A 21484-nucleotide genomic window follows, 5' to 3' on the forward strand; every position below is an offset into this window, starting at 1 on the left:
GTGAGCAATTCTGAATGCTATTTGGCTCCTATAGAGCCAGTAATGAAAAGCTTTACCAACAAAGCAATTAGTAATTCACACTTTGAAGTCTGTCTTGAATCTGTGTTGGTACACAGAAAATTAAAGGAAATTTAATTGAGGATATGGGACAATAAGCCACAGTTTCTATACTTAAATAATAAGCTTCCTGTCTTTCCTAAGAGTTTCTAATACATGGGACAGAATTTGTTCAGAATCTAGGAATAGTAATTTCTAGTTTATTGGTTTAAATTAAAATCTAAACAGTACATGTTCTTCTATAATTTAATTTACTAATTTGTCCCAAGTAAATGAAGACAATCACTGGAAGTATTTCTAAAAACAGAATTTATTTTTAAGCTCTGGTTTTTATATCTGAGACATGCTTTTTCATAATCACTCATTTAGCCTTTTAGTTATTAAATAAATGTTTATCAAGCATCTGCTCTCTGAAAGATACTATTAATAAAATATAGTGCTTAGACATATAAACCCATTTTTTTTTACTTTTAAAAAAGTTAATATTAAGAACTTTTAATCTTATTTTTGGAAAAAAATATGACTATGGCCATACATAACCACATATTGAATATTTTAGGTTATAGAAATATAACCCAGGAGGCAGTTTTAATTCTTCCTGCATATTGACCATTTCTCTCAGTCTCCATTTTTAAAAGTATTTTAAACAAAAAACTAAACTTTAAACCTGATTATTATCGTATGCTGACATTATAAAGAGGCCATATTTGCAAGAATTTGGGGGGTCTTCATACTTTACATAAAAAAAAGAAATTTTCCCTCAAAATGAGTTCAATTTATTAAAACATTAGGCCACTTTTTCTTTTCATGTCTTGGTGTAGCTGGTCCTAGGAAACATCTGCTAGTGGGCTCAGGTAGAGCGAGAGGCATGTGCTTTTGTTGTACTTTGGGCACTGGGTGATTCTCACAAGTCACTTCTCCCTCCCTCAGCCTCCACTCTGGAGCCTCTTCTACTCACCACTGACTGGGTTCCTCGAGTAGATGAGGTTGTGACCGGTGTTATGGTGATAGTGCTCGTCACTTTGCTCGCACCAGGTCTCGATGAGAGATGGTTCCTAGGGGAGCGAAGGACGGTGCCTGTGGAAACCTCCTTTTCAGCTGTCACGTTGACAGGTCGGACAGTAATAACTGGACTTGCTCCTTCAGCTGAAGTCCCAGGGGATCGTTTAAACTGAGAACCTAAATGAATGTGAATTTTATTGTCTTCCGTGGTTATGATATTGGCATTGGAGTTATATTTCCGTAGTGGAGTTGGAACAGTCTGTTTTTCTGGGGTGACTTTGAGGACAGTCCTTCCCATGGGCATTTCCTGGGATTCAGGAGAGACTCCAATCTCAGCTGGTGCTGCTGATGTAGACACTGTCATTATCTGAATGGGGGATGTGGGTCTGTCTGCAAACATACCTCTTCCACTTTCTGGGGTCTTCTCTCTAGAAAATGTAGTAATCGTGACCGGGGACATGGCTCGTTCTGTGCCAAGAGTAGCATCTCCACTTTTTGGTTTTTGAGACATGACATTTGGTGATGGAATAATGGTTATCCTTGGTTTCTGATTCCCTAAGGTAGGAATGACAGTGGTACTAGAAAAAAATTCTTCAGATGTTGGGCTTGTTATTTCCAAAGTTGCAGTACTATTCTCATGGTCTGGTGTCACTCGAATATGCAGAGGCTGGCCTTGCTTTGGTGAAAGAACCAGTTCTCCTGGGTGCCCTGGACTGGGATTTGTTCGAGGCCCTTTCTCCTGAGTGATTGGGGGCCCATTTTCCCTTTTTCTCATCCATGGAATCCAAGACTTTCTCATAGTGAGCTCATTTGCTGCTGGAGGATACCTATCTAGAACAGAGGATCGTTCCATAGGTTTTTTCAATCCTACCTGTCGAAGATTGCTCATGATGTGATTTTCTTCTTGAAAGGATTTCCGTATAAATACTGCTGGTGTTTCCTCCTCTGCCGCCTCACTGCTCACCGCGTCAGTCTGCACTCCAGTTGATGTCACAGGAATATCCACCATTCTTCTCCCATTCATACTGGGTCGAAGAGCTCGGCTATAACGCTTTGAAAGCTCCAACTCTTTGGTCAGATTGAGGACCTCCTGCCCCATGTTTTTGTTCTTATTTTCTTCTTCCATAAATCTTTGTTGAAGGACAGAATAATCCACTTGAAGTTGAGAAAGTTGATCTTCTTTGTTCATTAATTCATGGATCTTCTCTTTAAGGGCTTGTACTTCGGCTTTTAAGTCTCGACTTTTAGCTTCTTCTAACCGAAATCTGTGTCTCAGCTCTGCTTCCTGACTCACAGCCTCACCTTTCTCGATTGCTTTATTTTTGGCAATTTGGTGCTTTATCTCCTCCAGTTGTTGAGAGAGGAAATTAGCCTTGTCCTGCTCAGTTCTAAATTTCTGCTCTAACTGATCATACTCATCCTCCGTCTTCATCAGATCCCCCTCAACCACCTCCAGTTGTTGGAGGCGTTTCTTCAGTCTCTCGATTTCAAGTGTTAGTTCCTTAATCTTGTTATCTTCTGGGCAGGTGAGCTCAGATCCTTTTCGAGACCTTCCTCTTGTTATTTCCCTTTCCACTTCCTCTATTCCATCAAGTCTCTTCTTTAATAAGTCAACACTGCAGCTTAATTCAGAGGATTTTTCTTCTTCGCTTTTCAGTTTACCTATTAACTCATCTCTTTCTTTTGTCAAATTGTACACCTTTTCCTCCATTTCAGATTTCAGTTTTAAAAGCTTCTTACTTTCTTCAATTAGTTTTTCAGTTACATCCATAACCTTTCCTTGTTCCACCTTAAAATTTTTATTGAGTCCATCCACTTTTCTCTCTTCTTGCTTTATTTTTTCCATCATATTTTTCCTTTCATCAACCAGCATCACAGTAAATGACTTCAACTTTGTAAGGTCATCTTTTAGACTTAATTCAGCCTTTTCCAATCGACTTTCAGAACATTCCAGTTCTTTAACTCGACTCTTGACCACCTCCAGCTCATTTAGCAGGTCTTTGGTTAAGTTCTTTTCTTTCTCCAGGTTTAGATGTAGCTGGGTACACTCAGATTTACTCTTGCTAAATGCTTCCTCCAATTTCTCCAGTTCAGACATTCTCTTCTGTAACTTCTCGACTTCAAGTTTGAGTTCCCGACTGTGGTGTTCTTCCTCTTGCAGCTTCTTCCGCAATTCCCTGCACTGGGATTCAGTTTTAGTGATCTCCTCATCTTTACCCTCCATTTCTAACACGCGCTTCCGGAGATTTTCCACTTCAGCCATAAGGCTGGAGTTGCCACATTCGCCTTTGGCAATTTTATCTCTTAATTCCTGAAGTTCTTCCTCTGCCTTCTGAAGGTTTTTGTTGGTCTCTTCCAGTTCCTCAATTCTCTGAGTCAAGCCAACCAGCTTGAGTCTAAGTTGCCTGTTGTGAGACTCTTGATTAGCCAATTTAGCATTCATCTCTTCATGCTCTTGAGAAAACCTCGAAGCCTTGTGTTCAAAATCCACTTCCAACTTGAGCAGTTTCTGCCTGTCTTCTTTGGATTTGGAAGTAATGGCTTTGAGTTTTTCTTCTTCTTCCCTCAGTTTCTGAGTAAGATCCTGTACTTTCTGGCTTTGCAGGCCAAGTTGTTCAATATGCATTTGCCTTTCATCCACCAGCATGAGTGCAAAGGACTTGAGTTTCACAAGCTCATCTCTTAGTTTATTGAGTCGCTTAGCATTTTCCTTTTCTTTTCGGGCCTGGTAAGCCTTTTCTTGTTCAAGGAGCTTTTTCAACCTAGGAAACAAAATATATTAAGATATTATAGTTTGTTATTATATTATACATATGTCATATATATTTATTCTTATACATATTAAAAGATTCATCAGCAAAAAAAGTTTGTCTTAGATATTAAATAAAAACTGAAATGCTATTACAATAAATACCCACCAACTGCTCCAATATCAAGGCTTTAACAGATAGTCATTAAGGACACTAATCCAAAGTCAGGTTATTTGGTCCCCTTGGGGAGGGGTAGTTACCAGAAGTGGGCATGAAAAGGACTCTTCAGGTACTGGTTTCTGTTTCATGACTTATGTGTTGGTTACACAGGATTGTTCAGCTTATGACATTTCAGTAACCTGAACACTTATGAGTGCTTTTCTGCAAATGTATTATACTTCAATAACATAACCATTGAGTAACACTTAGGTTGTACAATAATAGTGGCTATTTAAATAGTGTTATCTGTATTCTAAGCACAATGTGTGTTATGTGTTTATCTTCACAGCAATCCTCTGAGACATGTATTGCTACTGTCATCCCAATAAGGAATGTGAGACAGGGCTCTTGCACATTCCCACAGTCAGTAGGTGGCAATTCTGGGATTCAGACTCAGGAAGAATCCTTCTGGATCCTCAGGATCCAGAATTCTTGCTCCTCACCTCTACATCTTATGACTTCAAAATATAATTTTATTTTATGGGGCACCTGGGTGGTTCACTTGGTTAAGGCTCCAACTTCAGCTCAGGTCATGATGTCGCAGTTTGTGGGTTCAAGCCCCATGTCAAGGCTCTGTGCTGACAGATCAGAACCTGAAGCCTGCTTCGGATTCTGTGTCTCCCTTTCTCTCTGTCCCTCCCCTGCTTGTGCTGTCTTCTCTCTCTCTCTCTCAAAAATGAATACACATTAAATATATATATATATATATATATATATATATATATATATATATAATTTTATTTTAAGTCAAAGGGAAGGTGCAGAACAAAAAGAACCTTGGGACTTTTTAATTATGTATGCAACTATCACCTGATAGGAACTAAGCAAGACAAGCTTTCTGATAGAAAGCGGATCTACATAAACTAGCTAATGAAGAACTGGCACAGAATTTTGGCTCAGTTTCTGGATTTAAACAAAAATTTTAAATAGAGAACTAGGTTGGGAGGAAATCAATTACTATCAATATAAAAATGTGGCAGCTACAGGAATTATTATGTTTTACATGTATGAAATACATTTTCTCTATGGTGTTTATGTATAGCATTAAAAAAGTAGGAATATAAATACACCAGAATAACTATTTACTATCCTTGTGTTGATGAATCAATGTGCACCAATTTTTTTTTATGGAAGTATAGTTACAAAGTTACATTAGTTTCAGGTGCACAACATAGTGATTCAACAACTCTGTACATTATGCTGTGCTCACCACAAGTGTGGCTACCATCTGTCACAATACAACACTATTACAATATCATTGACTATATTCCCTATGCTGTACCTTTTATTCCCCTGACTGATTCATTCCATAACTGGAAGCCTGTATCTCCTACTCCCCTTCATAACTTGTACCAATTTTAATAGTTATTTTCAGTTATCCATAAAAATGGAATTAAAATAATCATATGGGAATGCAAGCTGGTACAGCCAATCTGAAAAAGACTATGGAGGTTCCTCAAAAACTAAAAATAGAACTACCCTACAACCCAGCAATTGCACTACTAGGCATTTACCCACGGGATACAGGTGTGCTGTTTTGAAGGGACACATGCACCCCCATGTTTATAGCAGCATTATCAACAATAGCCAAAGTATGGAAAGAGCCCAAATGTCCATCAGTGGATGAATGGATAAAGAAGATGTGGTATATATATACAATGGAGTATTACTCGGCAATCAAAAAGAATGAAATCTTGCCATTTGCAACTACGTGGATGGAACTGGAGGGTATTATGCTAAGTGAAATTAGTTAGTCAGAGAAAGACACAAATCATATGACTTCACTCATATGAGGACTTTAAGAGACAAAACAGATGAACATAAGGGAAGGAAAACAAAAATAATATAAAAACAGGGAGGGGGACAAAACAGAAGAGACTCATAAATATGGAGAACAAACAGAGGGTTACTGGAGGGGTTGTGGGGGGGGGTTGGGGGGCTAAATGGGTAAGGGGCACTAAGGAATCTACTCCTGAAATCATTGTTGCACTGTATGGTAACTAATTTGGATGTAAATTTTAAAAAATAAAAAATAAGATAAAATAAAATAATCATATTTACTTTATATAGTATAAGAATGCTTCTTAATATTTATATCAGAGAAGCAAGTTGTAAACAACCTGTATTTGTTTTAAGAATATTTTATTCTTTCAATATATTTTGCACCTTACTTATTTAAAGTGATTTATTTCATATTTATGACTAGATTAGCTGTTAACCAAGTAAATAGAAGCTAATAGTCTCACATTGCATTGTACAAGAAATGACTGAACATATATTGAAGCTATTTGTGGTGTTAAAGAATTATTATAGAAATGATTCTGATGATATAATAAAGATTTTTTATGGAATTTACTTTTACAAAACATATCCTTGTGTCTAAGCATCTATTAACTAAATGCATAATTTCCCAAACCCATTATGACTTTATTCTTACAATGGAAGAAAAAGATTGTTTTCAAATCCTTTGGGTTCACATGAGTAATACTGTAATCGCTTCATTAAGTGTGGTTCTTACATGTGTAAAGAGAATTTTATTGATCATCTTCTTTTTTACTTGAAGTCAAAACAACTGAAATAATGTCACAGAACTATAGAGTGGGAGATACTTTTGGGGATATTTTCAAATTCCTTAGCCTTAACAAGACTATCAAAGGTAATTCATTGAAAACATCAGTGCTTTCAACTCTAAGTTAAAATGTTAAAATTTCTAAAGATATTTGTTTAAATATTCTATGCCTCTATGCTATTACAGACAGTGGGTTGGAGTAACTAAAACATGGGCTTTGGGATCAGACAGCTGCATCTGAATCCTGGCTCTGTCATTTTCTGACTGTAACCTCTGGCCAATTGCTGAAACTCTTTGACCCTCAGTTTTTTCACTTGTAAAGCAAGGATGTTATACCTACCTCATAGAATTGTTCTCAAAATTGAGATAGTAGAAGTAAAGTGACTGACATACAGACTCTATACACAGATATAATAAAACACAAAAATAAATATAAGAACTAAAGAGTATGTATCTGAAAAGTCTGTCCAATGCTTTTTGTGTTTACACTGTAAATATTTTCATTTCAGTAACTTTGGTGTAAAACCTGGGGTATTAACTTTTCAGCCAGAGAAAAGTAGAAGGCTCTCTCATGAGTAGGAAATCCTGTGAGCTAGAGCATGACCATCGAAGGAATCTGGCTTCCAAGAAACCACATTTTTTCATGTCCTCTTAGCTGTGATTCTCTCTCTCTCTCTCTCTCTCTCCTTCTCTTTCTCCCCTTTCTCTTTGTCCCATTAAGCTTTCTCCTTCCCTCTTCTATCACTTCTTAAATTATTCCCATCTCTCAGTTAAAGTGGCTCTTACAGCAATACACAGCCCATTCTCTGCATTCTCCCAAAATTCAGTTACAGCTTTGATTTAGCTGAGGGTTAGATCCATAACCAAGGTAAAGTCGTGTGACTCAGTCAGGACAGCCTGCCAATAACCTTCTGTGCAAACAGACTTGCATTTAAATTTCTACAGGGAGAACACCGGGGATGGGAAAGATGGATGAATTGTGAAGACTTTGCAAAAGGTAACTGGCATGGGCATTGTGACTGTTCACTTGCTAGGAAAAAGGGATAGAGAAATTGAAAAAAATTACTTTGATGCTTTTAATCTGCACAACTACAAATAATACCTTTAACAGGAATGGGAAAAACTGGTGAGAAATAGTATTGATAGAAAATTGAGGTAATAGCAAGATAGTCAAGTTTAAAAGTGTACCAGGCAATACTTAACAATACTGTATTGTACACTTAAAAAATTAAGAGGGTAGATCTCATGTTAAATGTTCTTTCCATAATGAGATAATTTTTTCAGTATACCAAGCAATTAGAAATATAGTACTTTTGGTGTAAATCCTGTACATTTTACAGCTCATATACATCTTAACCCCATTACCCTAATGACTTCCTCCTGTCATTACTCCTGTCCAAAGCCCTGAGCATCTTCTGCTGATAATTCTGCAACAGCCTGCTAATGGGTCTCCTCACGAGCCCTGCCACTTGTTAGCTGTGTGATCTTGGACAACTTATATAACCTATCTGTATACCTCAATTCCCTCACTTATAACTCGGGCATCAATATAGTACCTGATTCATAGGGTTTGTGTGAGATGCATATTGGTTAATATATGGAAAAGCACTTATAACAGTGCCTGGCCCATAGCAAGTGTACTTTTGGCTATGTTTATATTATAATAATTATTATTACTTACTCTCACCCAAATTTAAATATAATCACAGGCTATAATGGAACTCTAACTTCCCATGCCTTCTTGTTGCTCTAAGAATAGAGGTGAAAAATCTATAACATGGCCTAGCATGATTTGATTCCTGACCATGTTGGCAGGTTCTGAAGCCAGTCTTTCCCCCTGTTATCTAAGCTGCTCACATTCCTTAAATATGCTGTGCCTTCTGCTTAGTATTTCCTCCCCACTCCTCCATTCACTCTGGCACAATATCCAGCTGATTTTCATCCTTCCAAAGTTTCACTTAAATGTCACTTCTTCCAGAAGCCTTCCAGGACCAACCTGATTAAGTTATACATTCTTATAGACTCCCACAATACCCTGAAACCTTTATAACATTAATCAACTTACAACTTTTTAAAGACTTTATCTTTAAGCAGTCTCTACACCCAACATGGGGCTCAGACTCACAACCTCGAGATCAAGAGTCTCATGCTCTTCCAACTGAACCAGCCAGGCACCCCTTGACTTTGTTAACACAAGTTGCATGAGGATACAGGCCATGTCTGTCTTGTTTGCCCCCTGGCACAATGCCTGATACATCAGAAGTGCTCAAAAAATAGTGAGTGAATAAATAAATGAAAGAATAAATAAGCTTGATCTAGAAATACAGCTCAAGTCATCTTCTATAGAGATGTGTGAACTAAAGTCCCTCACAATACTGAGTATAAATTTTTGCTGAATGGATATCGTGGCTGTAATTGGGCCAGTAATTTGATATTAATAGTGGTTATTAGATGACAAGTGGCTCTGATCTAGTGAGCAGTGGCCTCTCTTGAAGACTGTGGTCATTCTAGTCATTGGTTACCTAGGAAAGAGGTGTTATCTCCTAAGTGGGAAACCAAAGCTGAGAGATCGAGCCCTCTCTGTGTGGATGGGAAGGTATCACTTAATATCTCTCTTTAGTACCAGATGATGAACAACCACTAGATAACCTATAAAGTGCCTCTGGGAATATTAGAACCTTAAACAATACTTTTTAGACCAGACTAAAGGAAGGCTTTTGTGTCTCTCTCATAGGTTCTGGCGTGCTTTTTGTTTATTTTGTTTGCTTGCTTGTTTTAGTTCTTTTTAAGAAAAGTTTCCAACCTCTGTTGCAGAGAAACAAGAGGAGGTATTTTACCCACAGCTGGACCAGAATGTTGGGGCAGTGTACATCTGGAGTCTATTGGGAGGAATAGTAGTAGTTAAAGTGAGAGAAGCTTCAGGAAGAAAGAAAGTTATTGGAGATCTTGGGGCTCTTTTGTCACCCATCCCTTCCTACATAGAAACTTGTATAGTGCTAAAGCTTGGTAATTCTTGGATTTTCATTTCAGTAAGTGGAGGGAGGAGGTGGTGACAGTGCCTTAGATGTGGAAATGAATTTGATCTCCAAGGAGAAACTATGTGGAAAGAGAAAAAGTAAAAGAGAAAAGACTTTGGGAAATGCCTAAAATTAAGGGGTAAAAAGGAATGCGGAGGAGGGGCGCCTGAGTGGCTCAGTCCACTGAGCGTCTCTGACTCTTGATTTTGTCTCAAGTCTTGATCTCACAGTGGTTCGTGAGTTCCAGCCCTGCATTGGGCTCTGCAAAGACACCATGCAGCCTGTTTGGGATTCTCTCTGTCCCCTTGTTTCTCTGCCCCTCCACCACTTGAGCGCATGCACACACTCTCTCACACACACACACAAATTAATAAATATTACAAAAAAAAAAAAAAAGAAGAAAGAATGAGGAGGAGCTAGTGAAGGGTCTGGCAGGAGAGATAAGAGGAGGGAGATATACTAGGAGCAACACTGGAGTGCCAAAGGAAGAGAGCGCTGCTTTCCATTCATCTACCTCCCTCCCTAGTCAATTTAGCCTTCTACTTCAGATGGGTTTTTTTCTCCCCTTCTATCTAAAAATCCTCATTTTTATATTAAACAAGCATTCAAAAGTATCACCACATAACTATTCACAATAGATAATGACTATGGCAGGTTATGTCTCCTTTTTCAAACAATTTCCTAATAGTTACAATGTCACTGTACTTAAACAATTCATTTGCTTTACATTACTAGGCACCGTTGCCATGTAATTATGCTATTTAAGGAGTAGAATGAAAGGGTGTAGGTGTTGTTTGTGCTGACTGGTCTTACCACCTCCTCTCTGCCCATCTTGCCATTCTTCAACCATGCCCTGATTTTAGGAAGATTAGCATAAAAAGGAAACAAACCAGAAGACCAAGACTAAGATGAATTAGTACCCCGACTCTCATCAGCATTACAGGCATTTGATACCCTGAAATCAAATTTATTCTTGGCAAGTTCTTAATTTTCAACAAGCATTTTATCCTGTTTAAAGGATGAAAGGAAGACAAATACACAATCTAATAGATTTTCAGAATTCTATTGTCTTTCTTAATAACTATTCTTAAGTGTGTTCCTCATTTTTCTTTTCATACTAAATGAAACCATGATCTTTTTATTTTGAGACTTTACCATTTACAAATGTTCAGAAATTTAATATTTTCAACTAGAAGACTTTAAAAGTATAAGCCCAAATGTTCTATGATTGTTTATGGTATATATATTAGTCAAGATGCATCAATTTGTGTAATTAAAACTGGTAAATTTTATTTTATGTAAATTATATCTCAATAAAAAAATGTAGCGATAAAAAGAATATAAAAGGCCCTGGAAAGTGTTCCAAATGTCAGAGAAATGGAAAAAAATTGCAAACAAATATTATGAGAGTGACTTAAAATATAATAGAAAACATAAAATAGATTATTATTAAGCTTAAGGCAGAAAGATGTGAAAGCAGAGGTGGGAACACTAACGAGAAGATGTCTAACATTTTTAGCTAGGGTTGGGGAAGCTGGTAGGAAAACATGTTCTGGGGTAAACATGTTTCAGGTACTAGAAAACCTCTAGTCCTAATATTATTTCAAGGCATTCTTAAAAACCCACCCCAAATCCCAATATGTATATATATGTATGTATGTATATATGTATGTATATGTATAAATATATGTATGTATATATATAATATGTATGTATATATATATGTGTATATATATGAGATTACATATATATATAATATTAGCATGTTCCCACTTAAATTTAAAGTTGTTTTTCTTTTTTTTTTTTATTTTTTTTTTCAACGTTTATTTATTTTTGGGACAGAGAGAGACAGAGCATGAACGGGGAAGGGGCAAAGAGAGAGGGAGACACAGAATCGGAAACAGGCTCCAGGCTCTGAGCCATCAGCCCAGAGCCTGACGCGGGGCTCGAACTCCCGGACCGCGAGATCGTGACCTGGCTGAAGTCGGACGCTTAACCGACTGCGCCACCCAGGCGCCCCTAAAGGTGTTTTTCTTTATGGAAATCATCTAGTTAGTAAATAATGATAGAATGCCATTATTAATAAATAAAGAAGTAATTATAGAAGACCACTATTTTGCAATATCCAAAGAAATGATGGATGTAGGTAATGTTCATCAATGTCTCTGAAGAGAGCTAGCCAAACATTGTATACATGTGTACATACTTCCACCAAGAAATATTCCTACCCAAAAAATAAACCTGAATAAGATCAAGCCCCTATAACTACTTACTAGTTTAAGGAAAGACATGGGCAAGAAACATACTAAATGATACTGTGATGATACAATCAGAAAAATCCAAAATGTAGGGGACTACAGAGGATAAAATACCTAGTATTTTCAATAAATAAATTGCAAGACGAAAAAGAGTGGGGGAGGAGAAACTATAGATTAAAAGAAATTTATAAGATGTATCAACCAATTATAATACATTTGGATTCTTATTTAAGCTATTTTTAAAACAACAGGAAAATTATGTTATAAGGAATTATTACTAAATTTAGGTAGTGTAAGGATATTGTTAAGAGAATCCTTACCATTTAGAAATATATATTGAAATATTTATGAATGAAGTGATATGTCTGGAACTTTTATAAAAATAAAATAATTCCGGGCCAAAAAAAAAAAAAAAACAACAAACCCAGGGCAATGGGAATAGATGAAACCAGACCAGTCATGAATTAACTGTTGAAGCTAAGTGACAGATATATGGGCATTCATTATATTATTCTCTTTATTCTTGTAAATATTTGAAATTTTCCATAATAAAGTTTTTTAACCCCCTTTAAGATCTTTACATCCCCCCTCCCACACCAAGTTTCAACTCCTTTGATATCTGGTCATAATTTTTACTTTCTTTACAGTTCCATGTATCTCTCGTATTTGTCTGTAATTGTGAGTGATTCTTCCATTCATTTCCATATTTATAAAATTAAGCATATTAGAGACTTTTACCCTTTCTTCCTCATTGGGATACATTTGATGCTTAGTCAAATTTATGGTAAAAAAAGCATCCTTGCTGTGTTCTGTTCCACAGGTATTTATGAGTTTATCTTTCCTCTTAAGTACAATTTTTGTTGTTGTTTTGGGGAGAGGGGAAATGAGAGGTTTTTTTTGTTTTGTTTTGTTTTTTAAATCTTATCCTGGTTATCCATCCTTGAGACAAACAAACACCTTTCCTAGAACAGTTATAGATCTGTACTCCTAAAGACCCAGGGCCACACCTGACTATAACGATTCTCACTCCTTGTCCTCCGAAAGTAAACCATATAAGATTTCACAGGTTCTTTTCCCCAACTTTCTTTATACTCTCACTTCTATTATTTCTCCAAATTTATCAGCATTAGCCCCAGAGCAGCAATTTTCTCTTTGCTTTCTTTAGATGTCACTTGTTACCATCTTAATCCTCTGGAACCCATTTTGAAATGCTGATGTCATTTTAAAAGTTAACTACATTTGTTTCTGAGCCAGATCATGCTAATTTCCCTTCTCACTATTTCCCTTCCCTTTCACTATTTTTATTCTCCTGTTCTTCTTCAATTCCCCCTGTATGTATGCCTCTCTCTCATAAAAGAGAAAAGGCAGGTTAAAACTAGCAAGGGCATGATAGTAATTAAAGATGAATGAACCTCAAAAGAGTCAAGCTTGCATGCAGTTAGAAGTCTTTAATCACATGCATTTTTTCCCAGCTAGAGCATAGAACAGAGCTAAGCAGCTTGGTAACATGATAGGACATGGTTTTACCAAATGACTCAGAAAGAAGTGTTAGTTTTTCATAAATTGCCCCAGTTCCTCAAGATGGTGTCTATTATAATAATTATTCAGAATTAATCTAACCTCCTGATATCCTGCATAGGACTGGGATTAGGGTGAGGTGAATAAGGCTGGGTTGTTAAATCTTGTCCTCATTTTAAATTTTGACATTTAATTCATCATTGATTTTTTTGCATTGATTTTTACCTTAAAAAATAATGCATTAAAATATTGTGTATCTTGCTTACTGAATTATTCGATATCCCCTTAAATTTTGTGCCTAAGGTGATAGCTTCATTTGCCTCACCCTAGTCCCAGCCCTGAGCTCTGAGTGCTAGATAATCATTTTCTTTATGTACAAGTAAATGGCAGATCCTTCATAGCAGGACACAAACTTTTTTTTTTTTTTTTTTTTTTTAATTTTTTTTTTCAACGTTTATTTATTTTGGGGACAGAGAGAGACAGAGCATGAACGGGGGAGGGGCAGAGAGAGAGGGAGACACAGAATCGGAAACAGGCTCCAGGCTCTGAGCCATCAGCCCAGAGCCCGACGCGGGGCTCGAACTCACGGACCGCGAGATCGTGACCTGGCTGAAGTCGGCCGCTTAACCGACTGCGCCACCCAGGCGCCCCAGGACACAAACTTTTAAGTTTTGTTTTTCTTTTGTGTTTTTTAAGTAGTGGGGGTGAATTTATAAAAGGCTTTGTACACTTTTTACTTTTTCCCTATTGTGAAAACCAGCAGTACTGTGGAACACCTGATCTCACACTTTTTTGACCCAGGTCCAGTAGAGTGGGACAGAGGTCTTTCTCACCTATTCTCAAGAAATTGGTGATAAAAATTTGAAAGAAAAGAAAGGATAATCAGTAAACTTTTTGCTAGCAGTTTTTATGAACTGCTTTTATTTTGCAAGTGAAGACCCTAAAGTTATACACATGATTTTATATTATAAAACTGTAGCCTGTAAATTTAAAAATAATCTAGGACTCTCATTACATTTACTTTGATGTTATAATCCAAGTAATGCAAACACACACACACACACACACACACACACACACACACATATACCGGGCAAGTTATCACAAATGAAGTTTTATTCTTCATCAGAGAGGATTAGATATAATCTTGCTCTAGAATGGGAACATTAATGACATGTTTGAAGTCTAGCTGTTGAAAATCATAAACTAAGGATATGCATTATTGGCCCTCTGCAGGTTAGCCCAACAACCCATAACAAATTAAACTGATTATGAAGTTTAACCAATAGTAATTTATCTCTAAAAGGCACAGATGGTAGTAACTGAAAACCATGAAAAGCTCATCATGGATAATAAGTTATTCTTCTTGAAGATTTTGGGATTTCCTACTACCAGGTGAGCACATGTTGCCAGCATTTGGTAATAGCCAGACTCCACTGGAAAATACCCTCTTAGTCTTTAAGAAAATCTGACAGGTGTGCCTGGGTGTTTCAGCTGGTTAAGTGTCTGACTCCGGATTTCTGCTTAGGTCATGATCTCACAGTTTGTGGGATCCAGCCCCAAATTGAGCCCCGCATCTGGCTCTGCATCCAGCCCCATGTTATGTTCGGCACTAAGTGTACAGCCTGCTTGGGATTCTCTCTCCCTCTCTCTCTGCCCCTCCCCTGCTCGTACACACATGTGCCTCTCTCTCAAAATAAATAAATAAACATTAAAAAAAAAAACCAATAACATGCAAATTTAAATTTAAAAATGCTATATTTTAAAATAAATCATTTTGTATATTACTAGTAACTTGCTCTTAATCGTAGTAGAAATTAAAGTCTAGGGAATTATTTGTCATTTGCTCATTTAAACATAGAAATAACTGTTTCTTCTGATAGTTTGCTGCCCATCAGGAGGCCTATATTTGAGAATAACTATTTGAGAAGGAGCTCCCTGATCATACACTCTAGTATGAAGCTCCCTGACTCATAGAAATGTAACCATGATTCATTAATTCACTCAGCAATTCAACAAAGATGGGTTGAATGCCCCACCATTGTCAAATACTATACTAGATACTTGTAATAAAAAAATAAATTGCAATGCTATGTAAAAAGTACCATTTATGCTTTAAACATAGGCTACTGAGGGTCACCCAAGGCTGGGGATATGACTGAAGGAACTGGTTCCCAATGCCATTCCCCTGCTATCAGGACTACAGCCCATATGACCCTTTGGAGAGAACTAGATAAGGGTTTCCCTCCTTAGAGAAACAGTCCCTGCCTGGCTTGATGCTCTGAATGAGAACAGGATTTCAGTCCTATTCTTTCATTAGATAGGTTCTACGGCAAGCTATAACCTGCACAACCACACACAATAATCCTATGGGCTCTTCTTTTTTATCTTTCAGGTTTCATTCAGCACACAGGTCTCCTCCCCAGAGATGCATTCTCTGAAACTATTGAAAATAGTTTCCCAGCTGCTCTCCATCATACCACCCCATTTCTTTCTTTCCCTTAACTTTTATTATCTGAAATCATCTCCTTCATTTATTTGTTTACATAGATATTGTCTGTCTCCCCACCTCTCCACAGAGCAAAAGCTCCATAAGAGCAAGGTCCATGGCTGAACACCAGCCCCCTAACAAAGTGCCTAACATAGAGTAGGTTCTCAATCAATATTTGGTCGATGAATGAATAAACAAAGGTTATCCAGATGAAGAATGAGGAAACAGTATGCCACATAAAGGGGAAAGTGACACAAGTGCAAGAAACAGAACAGCAGAGTCAATGGCAGAGCACACAGTAGGAAGTGGGAAAACATCAAGGCATAAGACTCCAGTGGAAGGTGGAGGTCAGATCATCAAGCAGTCTGTTTGTTATCCTAAGTTGGACTCCATCCAGAGAATTACACAAAGTTCTGTAAGGACTTTAAGAGTAGTGAAAATATCAGGGGCACCTGGGTGGCTCAACTGGTTAAGTGTCTGATTCTTTTTTTTTTTTTTTCAACGTTTATTTATTTTTGGGACAGAGAGAGACAGATCATGAACGGGGGAGGGGCAGAGAGAGAGGGAGACACAGAATCGGAAACAGGCTCCAGGCTCTGAGCCATCAGCCCAGAGCCTGACGCGGGGCTCGAACTCCCGGACCGCGAGATCGTGACCTGGCTGAAGTCGGACGCTTAACCGACTGCGCCACCCAGGCGCCCCTAAGTGTCTGATTCTTGATCTCAACTCAGGTCATGATCCCAGGGTCATGGGATCTAGTCTCACATCTGAGTATGGAGCCTGCTTAAGATTCTCTCCCCCGTGCCCCCACCCCGGCTCAAGTACACATGCACTTTCTCTCTCAAAAAATTAATTAATTAAAAAATTTTTAATAAAAAAATTAGCAATAATTTCAAATTTGTATATTACAATGTTCTAATGACAATGTGGATGTATGGATTATGGGAGCGGGCAGTGCTAGAGGCAAGGAGATCAGTTATGAAAGCATTAAAATTTTCCAAGGCAAAAAAAAAAAAAAAAAAAGACTAAACTATGATTACAATTAAAATACAAGAAAAGGGGAGGGGAACCTGGGTGTCTCAGTGAGTTAAGTGGCTGACTCTTGATTTATGCTCAGATCATGATCTCATGATTCGTGAGGTTGAGCCCCAAGTGGAGTCAGCTCTGTGTTGACAGCCTTCTTGGGATTCTCTCTCTCCCTCTCTCTCTGCCCCTCCCCCACTCTTACTCTGTCTCTCTCAAAAATAAAAATAGACATTAAAAGAAAAGGAGATTTTTAAAAATGTTTTACTTATTTTTGAGAGGGACATACAGTGTGAGCAGGGGACGGGCAGAGAGAGAGGGAGACACAGAATCTGAAGCAGGTTCCAGACTCTGAGCTGTCAGCACAGAGCCAGACTCAGGACTCGAACTCAGGAACTGAGAGATCATGACCTGAGCCAAAGTTGGATGCTTAACCAACTAAGCCACCCAGACACCCCAAAAAGGGGATTTTAGGAATAATTAGGATATAGAAATATCTGGTTTTGGTGCCTGAATGTGAAGGCTAAGGTAGAAAGAATTATATAAGATTATTCCTGCATTTTTAAAATGATTTTAAATGTTTATTTATTTATTTTGAGGGAAAGAGAGCACAAACAGTGGAGGGACAGAGAGAGAGGGAGAAAGAGAGAATCCCAAGCAGGCTCCATGCTGTCGTCACAGAGTCTGGCGTGAGGCTCGTTCTTAGGAACCATGAGATCATGACCTGTGCAGAAATCAAGAGTCAGAGGCTTACCTGACTAAGCCACCCACGTGCCCCAAGATTATTCCTGCATGTTGATATGGGTAACAATGTGAATGATAGTGTCCTCCTTCACCATCATGGCCCCATTAGCATCACAATCTAGACAATTCATCTAAGTGGTACCATGTGGAATCTTAGGGGAAATAGTTTTGATGTACTAATTGCCCAATTTTTCCTCAGGACTAATGACTTGAGCAGAGGGCAAAGCTATCTTGTTGAAAAACTCATCTCAAATGAGTCAGCAGAGACAAGATAAACTTCTAGGTTTTTTCTAGAATTATGAGTTTTTGAAATGTGGTCTTATAAATCCCAATTTTATTCATCTTTGAAGAATAAGTATAGTTGTCTCTTACAAACTTGTGAGAGCCTCTTGGTAGGAAGTGGTTTTGAATAGGGACATCAACTCACTTTATGAGATAAATGTTATATACAGCTGTAAAAAAAAGTTATTGAAGTTACTAAATTACCAAGCTATTAATTTGTATATTGTATTATTTAATTTTATACTTCTACTTATTATCCTTTGTGCTGCATATTTTCCATTTACCTCTCCAGTTCTACTGTCCACCATTCTCCATCCTGGGGGGCTGATCTTGAGCCATTGTATTGAAAGCCTCTTCTAGCTTCAAGTTTGGTTTTGTCAATAGGAGACATTGACAGGAGATTGGAGAATGAGGTATTAATTCCCTCCTGAATCTTGGATATTTGGCTTCATCCTTCTACTAAGGGCCATCGTCCCTTTAGGTAGCCTTCTCCTACAGATCCAGTTACTCTTGAGGGTTCCAGGAACTACTCCCTCCCCCCAATTAGTGGGTAGTAAGAGGTACACACTCCCACACTCCAAATGCCCCTCCCCCAATTACTAGCCCTAGGGAAACATGTTATCCCTTATTAGCTTCCCACCCACACATATACAACATTAAGTTACCCCATTTGACTCATCTGGGATTTTTGCTGTAACCCTAAATAGATCAGACAATATGCAAATGTCAGGGCTCAGGATCATTTTTCCCTTCTCTACATCCAACGCATACTTTATATGCATCATGATTTCTCTTAAGACAAATGTGTAGCTTGAGATAATAGGACAAATCTAAGAAGAAAGGAGTCACAGATAATTGGAGCTAAGAGTGGGTCAATAAGAGTTGAGAAAAAAGGAAGTATGACAGGCTTATAGCCACACATACACATTGCTATGAGTGGAAAGCAGGAACAAGAAATAAAGCTGAAGACAGAAGAGGGGAGACAGAATAGTGCTCCTCCTCTCCCTCAGACCAGACATGAATCGGTCTCTCCAGCCTCATTTTAAAGGTAGACTGCAGGGAAGGGCCTTGCCTTGGATCCCAGGACAACAATCCTAAAGCCTAGCTCTCTACCTTTTTCATTTTGCACTGAGGTTCTTTAGAGCTAGAAATTTTCAGGTTGATAAAAGAGAAAGACCACAAATACTAAAAGCTGCATGGGAATATTCAGGAGAAAAATATGGGTAACTCCTGACAGAGGACCAAATATGAAGTCACATATAATAATTTGTTGAGAAAACAAATCTCTATGTTAGTCAATCATGCCAGTCATTTTCATTGGCTGAAAACAAGGGTATTTTTTTGTCATTTCAAAGCTAACGTTCAGTGCTCAGTGTAGTAGTTCAGGTATGTGCTCCAGAGCCAGACTACCTGGTTTGTGTCTAATCCTGCCCCCTACCATCTTGGGCAAGTTTCTTAATTTAGCTTTTCCTCAGTTTCCTCCCCTATAAAAGTAGGATAATAAGTAGGGTCATTGTCAGAACCACAGGAATTATTCTATGTAAAAAGGCTAGGTTCTCAATAAATGTTAGACTCTATTAATAATAATGCTAAATTGGAACTTACTGCCGATTTAATTAATTAAATCAATTAATTTAATTAATTCTAATTGGAATGAACTCTTCAAAGATAATGGAGAGGGAGGTACATCTACTGATGCCATGTAAACATGATCTCATTCTTAAAGTTGAAAAAGTTGTTGTTCATCTTGTGGGCATGGATGAGTAGTTTGTACCCACAATTAAATGCCTTTTTGTTGTGTTTTCATATCCCCTAAGTTGTTCAAAGTACTTCTCAAACACCCTCAGCTTGATCAGATGAAATATTTTTCAAAGAGTAGAAAGAAGATATTATTCTTTCTTTTTGATTCTGTTTTTAAAGAATCAGCCAGATGAACAAATTTACTTAACGATTTTCATGAGAAACAGAAAAAGCCAGAAAAGTTTGTCACCTAAATATGTGGCCTTGTTCTTCCCAGTGGCACCCTCACCTTCCCTTACTCTGATGGGAAGAGACCTTTCTTAGCCCATTCCCAAAGAATACATCATCCAAGTTCATCACACCTAATTATCAGATGCTCATCTAGGTAACACTTGTGCATTATCGCAAGTAACTCTCTCCCTCAGAAAATAAGCTAAATGGGGGGTGGGGGGCAGAGGGGGCTTCTCTTGGGAAGACAGAAAGTGGGAGGATATTTTGAAGCAGGTGGGTTTTTAGGTCCCTGCAATCACAATGTGAGGGTATCCTCCCATGTGTTTAAGTACAGAGGCCTCTCCTCTGTGAGCTGCACTTGTGGTGATACAGAACATGAGGGGAGGAGCTGGGAGCATGAATCAGATGTGCTAAGACATTCAAACAAGTTGAAGACAGTCCACAAAGGTGCAATATCCCTCATTTTACTCTGTACATGCATTTATGGAGTGCTGGTCAAAAGTCATTTTTTAGCTTATATATTAGGCTTTTAAGCTTATACATTATGGGAGCTCACAATATAAAAACATACCCTTTTGTAAAGCCTTTTACTAAGATATTATTAAGCTAATTTGTCTCTTGGGTAAATTTGTTTTCATAATGAAGATTTGTTTAAAGTAAGTAAAATTACATTTGTTACATAAGTAATAAATTAAGTATACGAATCACTGATAGTACACTCCCTTGCATTTATTTACTCAGAAAAATAACCCTCTCCCTCTTTAAAATGGCATTGGAATTTATTGCCCTGGTATCTAGAGGTCTTTTAAAAAGCTTTTAAATATAAACATACTTGAAATTTCACTAAATACTTTTTAAATTATTATGTTAACATGTATCTAACAATCATTTTGTCCAGTTTTTGAACAACTTTAAAGCTAATGCAACATATAAGAAGCCAAAACAATAAACAAAACTCCAAAACCCCAAGACTTAATTTGTATTGACGCTGACTATTGTTAATCTAGAGAAAAAGAAATGCAAGCACCCTTCCGTTGTGGAAAGAATATTTAGTTTTACAAGTAAACAGAAGCTCAGCCATCACATGGAATTAAGAATCTGGGCAGATCAATGTAATGGACCCAAGATTTTCATCTCAGTTGAACTCAAGATTTTCATCGCTTTAAACACAGACAAAACATTATTAACAATCAATGTTACACAAAATTAAACCTACACAAATGAAAACCATACCATCTGCCCTTATGTTCAAATTTCTATAAAACGGGTCATGTGAATCTGAAATCATGCTATAAAAATTTGGTTTTGGCCAAGTGCAGTTCTTTTGTGAAAGACTCACACTACCCTCCAGCCCTACTGAGCGCTAAATGCAAGCTATTTATTTTGATACACTCTGCTGAACTCAGACAATGTTTTTTTGGCATTTTGAAAAATTACTAAAGTTGAACTTTTTACACAACTGTTTAACATAGTAGAAACTTTAATTCCATTTCCACTTTGAAATCAAACCTCCTATTTTCTGTATTATTCTTGTTATCACAGCCACCCTGTTTCAGAACAAACACGGCTTTCTTTGGATCACT

General features: G+C 37.6%; 1 protein-coding gene across 2 annotated transcripts in view; it reads right to left on the reverse strand.

The window, feature by feature from the left end:
• FILIP1 (filamin A interacting protein 1) overlaps window positions 1-21484 on the reverse strand; it is a 188674-nt gene that overhangs the window by 20692 nt on the left and 146498 nt on the right. For both annotated transcript variants that reach the window (XM_045498800.1, XM_045498801.1), the window contains exon 5: window positions 1016-3821. In XM_045498800.1, coding sequence (XP_045354756.1) covers window positions 1016-3821 — 2806 coding nt within the window. The remainder of the gene's footprint in view (window positions 1-1015; window positions 3822-21484) is intronic.

The sequence above is a fragment of the Leopardus geoffroyi genome, chromosome B2, assembly GCF_018350155.1.
Source record: "Leopardus geoffroyi isolate Oge1 chromosome B2, O.geoffroyi_Oge1_pat1.0, whole genome shotgun sequence".
NCBI classification, from domain to species: domain Eukaryota; kingdom Metazoa; phylum Chordata; class Mammalia; order Carnivora; family Felidae; genus Leopardus; species Leopardus geoffroyi.